Here is a 7,500-nt window from a genome sequence, read left to right as displayed (position 1 = left end):
GAAAGCTTTCCAGTTCTGAGAAATTTAAATTGTATCCTGAAAAAGTGCCAAATCCATGTAGCGTGTGCCTGGGGAAGACAACATGTTTGGATATATATAGCAGCCGGTCATCTGCATACAGAGATACTCAGGTCTCAGTGTGTTTCTATGAACTGAGGGACTGTGAGGCCATAAAGGATAACACCAGTGTCATTTTAGGTTTTTTTTGTTATTGTCCATGAAAAGTCTAAACCCACCAATGTATTTTCCAATCAGAATCTGCTACTGTCTGTTCTACTGCAGGTTTGAAGTCACAGACCTCCACTGTTTTTAAAAATACATTAAAAACATCTTAGAGACAAAGTGCTGCCTTAACACAGTCTTCTGCCTGCCTGTCTGTCTCCCTGTCTGTCTGTCTGTCTGTCTATCTGCCTGTCTGTCTGTCTGCCTGTCTGTCTGTCTGACTGTCTACCTGCCTGTCTGTCTCCCTGCCTGTCTGCCTCTCTCCCTGCCTGTCTGACTGTCTACCTGCCTGCCTGTCTGACTGTCTACCTGCCTGCCTGTCTGACTGTCTACCTGCCTGTCTGTCTGTGTACCTGCCTGTCTGTCTGACTGTCTACCTGCCTGTCTGTCTCCCTTCCTGTCTGACTGTCTACCTGCCTGTCTGTCTGTGTACCTGCCTGTCTGTCTGACTGTCTACCTGCCTGTCTGTCTACCTGCCTGTCTGTCTGTCTAACTGCCTGTCTGTCTGTCTCCCTGCCTGTCTGTCTGTCTACCTGTCAGTTTGTGTACCATGCCTGGATAACAGACTCCAGAACAGCGATGAGAGCTCGCAGAAACCAAAAGAAACTCTGGAATAAAAACTCCTCTGGACGGAGGAGCAGGAGGGAGGAGCAGAGAGGAGGTGAGTAGGAGGAGGGAGGAGCAGAGAGGAGGTGAGGAGGAGGAGGAGGAGGGAGGAGGTGAGGAGGAGCAGAGAGGAGGTGAGGAGGAGGAGGAGGAGGGAGGAGGAGGAGGGAGGAGGTGAGGAGATCACAAGTCTTGGTCTGTCTGGGTAAGTGTCTCCAGGCTACTCTTAACCAAGTTCTCTTAAATAATTTAGGAGTTCAGAATATTCTTACGACATAGAAACATTATTGCGTAGGTCTCAGTCTTATTTTTAAAAGTACAATTCAATTTGCGTCACTTTCTTTATACATAAGGTGACATTTTACTGACCAGAACAACCTGGAAGATATAAATATGGAACAGTGTCCTCCATAACATCGCCATGGTAACATGGACAACACAATCACCATAGCAACAGCCATGGAGCAGGACAGGAAGCCCTTGGTTAGTTCTCGCTATCTAATGAACTAAAAAAACAACTAACAAACTGTAACTCCTCCCACTCTGTCAGCAGCTGGAGCCATAGACGTGGTGGAGGAGAGAGAGGAGGAGAGAGAGGAGGAGCAAGAGGAGGAGAGAGAAGAGGAGAGAGAAGAGGAGAGAGAGGAGGGACCAGGTAGGAGGCGTAAACCAAATCTGGACTGAAACAGAGCCAGCAGGGCCTGTTATCCCTTTCTTAGAGCTGATTGGTTTTAAAGTTTATTATATTCTTAACTTTTTTGATATATGTAGTTTTTATTATGATGATGATGATGATTATGATTATTTTTATTAGTAGTAGTAGTAGTATGTGTTTGACTTGATATTCACATCCAGTTTCTGGAGTTTCAATACAGACAGACACTGTTTATCTGCTCGAATTTTATCGTTTTAAAAGGATGGAGAAACTCACAGTGTGTTATGTGTGTGTTGTGTGTGTGTGTGTGTGTGTGTGGTGTGTGTGTATGTGTATGTATGTGTATGTTAGACACCGTGTTGCGTCGGTTCTCCAACACGATGCGGTTCTGCTTGGTTCTGCTGTCGGCTCTGCTGGACTCTCTGACTGCCTGGCTCAATGGTCTCTGTCAGGAACACATCCACATCTCCACCGTCCTCCACATCGAGCGCTGCATGCTGACGCAGCAGGCCAAACAGGTATGCACTGTGACTGAACAGGTATGCATTCTGTGGCTAAACAGGTACGCAGTCTGTGACTAAACAGGTACGCACTGTGGCTAAACAGGTACGCTTTCTGTAGCTAAACAGGTACGCACTGTGGCTAAACAGGTACGCAGTCTGTGACTACACAGGTACGCACTGTGGCTAAACAGGTACGCAGTCTGTGACTAAACAGGTACGCACTGTGGCTAAACAGGTACGCAGTCTGTGACTAAACAGGTACGCACTGTGGCTAAACAGGTACGCTTTCTGTAGCTAAACAGGTACGCACTGTGGCCAAACAGGTACGCACTGTGGCCAAACAGGTACGCACTGTGGCTAAACAGGTACGCTTTCTGTAGCTAAACAGGTACGCACTGGCCAAACAGGTACGCACTGTGGCCAAACAGGTACGCACTGTGGCTAAACAGTTACGCTTTCTGTAGATAAACAGGTACGCACTGTGGCTAAACAGTTACGCACTGTGACTAAACAGTTACGCTTTCTGTAGCTAAACAGGTACGCACTGTGGCCAAACAGGTACGCACCCTGTGGCTGAACATGTACGCACTGTGGCTAGACAGGTACGCACTGTGACTAAACAGGTACGCACCCTGTGGCTGAACATGTACGCACTGTGGCTAGACAGGTACGCACTGTGACTAAACAGGTACGCACTGTGGCTAGACAGGTACGCACTGTGGCCAAACAGGTACGCACTGTGGCCAAACAGTTACGCACTGTGACTAAACAGTTACGCTTTCTGTAGCTAAACAGGTACGCACTGTGGCTAAACAGGTACGCACTGTGACTAAACAGTTACGCTTTCTGTAGCTAAACAGGTATGCACTGTGGCTAAACAGGTACGCACTGTAGCTAGACAGGTACGCACTGTGACTAAACAGGTACGCACCCTGTGGCTGAACATGTACGCACTGTGGCTAAACAGGTACGCACTGTGGCTAAACAGGTACGCACTGTGGCTGAACAGGTATGCACTCTGTGGCTAAACAGGTACGCACTGTGGCTAAACAGGTACGCAGTCTGTGGCTGAACAGGTACGCAGTCTGTGGCTGAACAGATACACAATCTGTGGCTAAACGGGTACGCACTGTGGCTAAACAGGTATGCATTCTGTGGCTAAACAGGTACGCTGTCTGTGACTAAACAGGTACGCAGTCTGTAGGTAAACAGGTACGCACTGTGGCCAAACAGGTACGCACTGTGGCTAAACAGGTACGCACTGTGGCTAAACAGGTACGCACTGTAGCCAAACAGGTACGCACTGTGGCCAAACAGGTACGCACTGTGGCCAAACAGGTACGCACTGTGGCTAGACAGGTACGCACTGTAGCTAAACAGGTACGCACTGTGGCTAAACAGGTACGCACTGTAGCTAAACAGGTACGCACTGTAGCTAAACAGGTACGCACTGTGACTGAACAGGTACGCATTCTGTGGCTAAACAGGTATGCACTGTGGCTAAACAGGTACGCACTGTGGCTAAACTGGTACGCACAATCTGGCTAAACAGGTACGCACTGTGGCTAAACAGGTACGCACTGTGGCTAAACAGGTACGCACTGTGGCTAAACAGGTACGCACAATCTGGCTAAACAGGTACGCACTCTGTGGCTAAACAGGTACGGACTCTGTGGCTAAACAGGTACGCACTGTGGCTAAACAGGTACGGACTCTTTGGCTAAACAGGTACGCACTGTGGCTAAACAGGTACGCATTCTGTGGCTAAACAGGTACGGACTCTGTGGCTAAACAGGTACGCACTGTGGCTAAACAGGTACGGACTCTTTGGCTAAACAGGTACGCACTGTGGCTAAACAGGTACGGACTCTTTGGCTAAACAGGTACGCACTGTGGCTAAACAGGTATGCATCCTATGGCTAAACAGGTACGCACCCTGTGGCTAAACAGGTACGCATTCTGTTGCTAAACAGCTACGCACTGTGGCTAAACAGGTATGCACTGTGGCTAAACAGGTACGCACTGTGGCTAAACAGGTATGCGGTCTCTGGCTAAACAGGTACGCACTGTGGCTAAACAGGTACGCACAGTGACCCACTTGTTCATTCATACGCTCAAGAACTACATTTCTTATACACACATTCCCCTACCGCCATCCTTTTTGCGACCTTAGCCTATATCAAAAACCTTAATGGTGTTTGCATCCAAGAAGCTGGCAGGACGTCCGGCACGCCAAAGTCCACATGTTCCACATGTTCCACATGTTGCGTGATAGAATTGTTGAGTCTGCAATTGGGGAGCAAGCTGGAAATTAACTTCTGTCCAAAATGATTTTAGCCGTCCTCTGGATTTCCTTCTAGTGGATCATTGACTGGTTAGATATTTTTTTGGCTCTGATCAGACGTGATCAGTTGATACTACTGAACAGATGACAGATGGATGCTGACTGAAGGGGAAATTGTGCACACCGGTAACTATTTCCTGTTGGGGGGATATATTGTAAATAAGAATGCTGAACGGAGGTTGTGACTTAATTTTTGGGTTTACCTTGGATGTTAACTTTAGGAACTTGTAAATATACCTTGGGAAATACATTTATGGAGTTTCACTTTGATGATATTTTACACTGAACCATTTCTAATTTCATTACACTATTAAATGAAGCATCGCGTTAGTTCAGGCAGGGCACGGACGTCACGCGTTGCTAGTCATCTACCAGCTGATCACCACACACACCAATCATACTCCATCCTCATAACAAGGCGGTCTATTTAAATGGCCTCCTCCTACACTGATTCCTGCTTCACAACTGCTGCACACTCTGCTGCTTGGTAAAGCTTTATGCTACTGCTGCTGTTCCTGGTCATGTTGCTGCTCCTACCTGCTACAAGTTGCCGCTGGTCGCGCTGATTTCTCGGGCTCAAGATGTCTCATTTTCGTCAGATGAAGAATCTCTAGAGGCAGCACCATCGGCCTCCAAACCCGCTGTCGGAGCTTCCATCTCGCAAAATACAGTCTTGTAATACCGCTTCAAGAAGGCATTGTCAAGGAAAGAATGGCGTTTGCGCGACTCATCCTGCCGCGACACTGCCGCGACTCTCACAAAGGAGCGAGAGTCCGAACTCTGATTACTTCGAGCCGACGGCCGGTCATTATATCCAGCTCTCACTCGGTCGTGAATGTCCGCTTCAAGCCTGGAAACCGGCCTTTTCCTGCCAGCGTCAGCGGCCATTAGACCCCACCGCGGACCAGGGCATTCCCATGGGATTTCATTGCAAACAATGACGTCATGGCGCCGATAAGGATGCTGGGAGTTGTAGTTCCCATTGCTCCACTTCACCTAAGCTGAGTATTTGCATTGAATATTTGCTCTTATTATGGTGCAAGCATGCATCATTATGGCTGGCTGGGCGAGCTCCATTTTCGATTCAGTGTTGCTGTGTATTTAAGCATAATGCTGACATGCTGCTGCTTAGCTGGGATTGTAAGCTTGTACTACAATTGCTTGTTGCTTTACATGGGTCTGCAATAGTTCAATGCAGCCCATTTTAGTGAGAAGCAATTTTTTGTTTTGGGGGATTTTTTGCGCTCCTTAAAGAATCTCTCCCTTATATTCGACTGGACTCTTGATATTGTCTCAGCTCAAAGCCATGAGTGCATATAGCCTAATTGATACTATTGCTGTCGTCAATAAATTGCATATGTCATAAGAGATGCTGCATAAGGTGGTTGACTGGGTTTCACTGCTTTGATTTAGGTAGTATGACCTCACACGGGATGCATGCCTGCATCCCTCCCAAGAAGCAGTAGGTGATAGCTGAGGTCTGCAGCAGGCTTGCTGCTCACATAGATATTTCACATAACTGTAGGATGGCCTCTTTCAGGATGCATGCTTGCATCCTTATTCTTCAGATAATGAATTTCTGAGGTCTGCAGCAGGCTTGCTGCTACACATAGATATTACACATAACAGTAGAATGACCTATCAGGATGCATGCTTGCATCCTTTCATGTAGGCTCGTCTGGTGCCACTGCTTGAGGTCTGCAACAAGCTTGTTGCTACACATTGATCTTTCATTATTGATCAGCTGGTAACTTACTAAGAATCGGCTGCACCAGTTATGTTTGCCATATGGTTCTGTTTGGGGGATTTGCATGGCGCCCCTGCTATACCTTCAGCATGCTTGCCGGGTAAGCAGGGAGCTGCTCGAGCAGGGCCATATCCGCCAAATATAACTGTATTACCATTAGTTGCAATTAATGGTTTCATCTGTGACTAAAGTGTTCCTGACTGAAATGAAGCATCGCGTTAGTTCAGGCAGGGCACGGACGTCACGCGTTGCTAGTCATCTACCAGCTGATCACCACACACACCAATCATACTCCATCCTCATAACAAGGCGGTCTATTTAAATGGCCTCCTCCTACACTGATTCCTGCTTCACAACTGCTGCACACTCTGCTGCTTGGTAAAGCTTTACCTCCACCTCCCCAGCCTCCACCTGTTATAGTCTATGCAATCGAGCCACGGTGGCTCTTAAATGTCAACACTACTGAGTATTGCTGCTCTGGCTCTGCTCTGTCCACTCCCATGGGGGGATTTGCATGGCGCCCCTGCTATACCTTCAGCATGCTTGCCGGGTAAGCAGGGAGCTGCTCGAGCAGGGCCATATCCGCCAAATATAACTGTATTACCATTAGTTGCAATTAATGGTTTCATCTGTGACTAAAGTGTTCCTGACTGAACTTGCATTGAATACTATTGTTACTACTAATCAGTGAAATCAGCTGGTGTAGTGTTTGGTTGGAATGAAAACCTGCAGACTCTCGGCCGTCCATGGCCTAACCCTAACTTCAGAGAAACTCCACAGAGCCTGAAGCCTCCAGGTTTCTCAGCAGGTTCCTCTGAGCAGACCATGAGAGTTTGAATCAAGCTGGAAAGACTTCAAGGACAAGTGTGGACAAGAGGCTCCAACTATTATGGCTGTTATAGTCAGTCTAGCTAGAGCTCCATACTGCATGAACCAGAGAGCTGCAAGAATCTACAAGATCAGGCAGGAGCTGAAGGCCCAGAAGAAACAGAACAGGGAGGCAGCGAGGAACAGAAACCCCCTTCTTCAAAGCTGAGGGCATCTTAGGCATTTTTTTATGCTTTATTAGATAGAGACAGTGTGAGAGAGAAACAGGAAGGTATAGGAGAGAGAGAGGGGAGGACATGCAGCAAATGACCGTGGGCCGGATTCGAATCGAGACTGAAAAAGGAGAACCATGAAGCATACTGCCTTCACAGCAAATCCCTTTGGTTTCAGAAAGAAGCTGCGAGGACAGAAGCATCCGGAGGAGCCTGACAAGCAGAAGAATTCGGGACAGTGCAATATCTTGATAGACCTCCACCAACCACACAAACACCTCAAGTTCAGGTGAACTCCTGAAAGAAGTGCAGGATGTTGTGAGGAAGGCAAGTTGAAGCTCGAAGTTCCTTCTGGTCTGTAAGAACTGAAGCATCAAGAGTTT

The 7,500-nt window shown here is 47.6% G+C and overlaps 1 protein-coding gene across 1 annotated transcript in view; it reads left to right on the top strand.

Moving 5' to 3' along the window:
• The first annotated feature begins 1,445 nt into the window (after nt 1–1,445).
• Nucleotides 1,446–7,500, top strand: part of LOC139640075 (piezo-type mechanosensitive ion channel component 2-like) — a 6,481-nt gene continuing 426 nt past the window's right edge. Inside the window, exons 1-2 of the mRNA XM_071514239.1 lie at nt 1,446–1,483; nt 1,835–2,001. Of these exons, the coding sequence (XP_071370340.1) occupies nt 1,864–2,001 (138 nt within the window). The 5' untranslated portion in view covers nt 1,446–1,483; nt 1,835–1,863. The remainder of the gene's footprint in view (nt 1,484–1,834; nt 2,002–7,500) is intronic.

Source organism: Centroberyx affinis, unplaced genomic scaffold (genome assembly GCF_046629955.1).
Source record: "Centroberyx affinis isolate AG114_WGS23_722 - 3 ecotype Tasmania unplaced genomic scaffold, CSIRO-AGI_Caff_v1 ptg008300l_1, whole genome shotgun sequence".
NCBI lineage: Eukaryota > Metazoa > Chordata > Actinopteri > Beryciformes > Berycidae > Centroberyx > Centroberyx affinis.
Note: the sequence above shows the minus strand (reverse complement) of the source record. Positions and strands in the feature narration are given on the sequence as shown.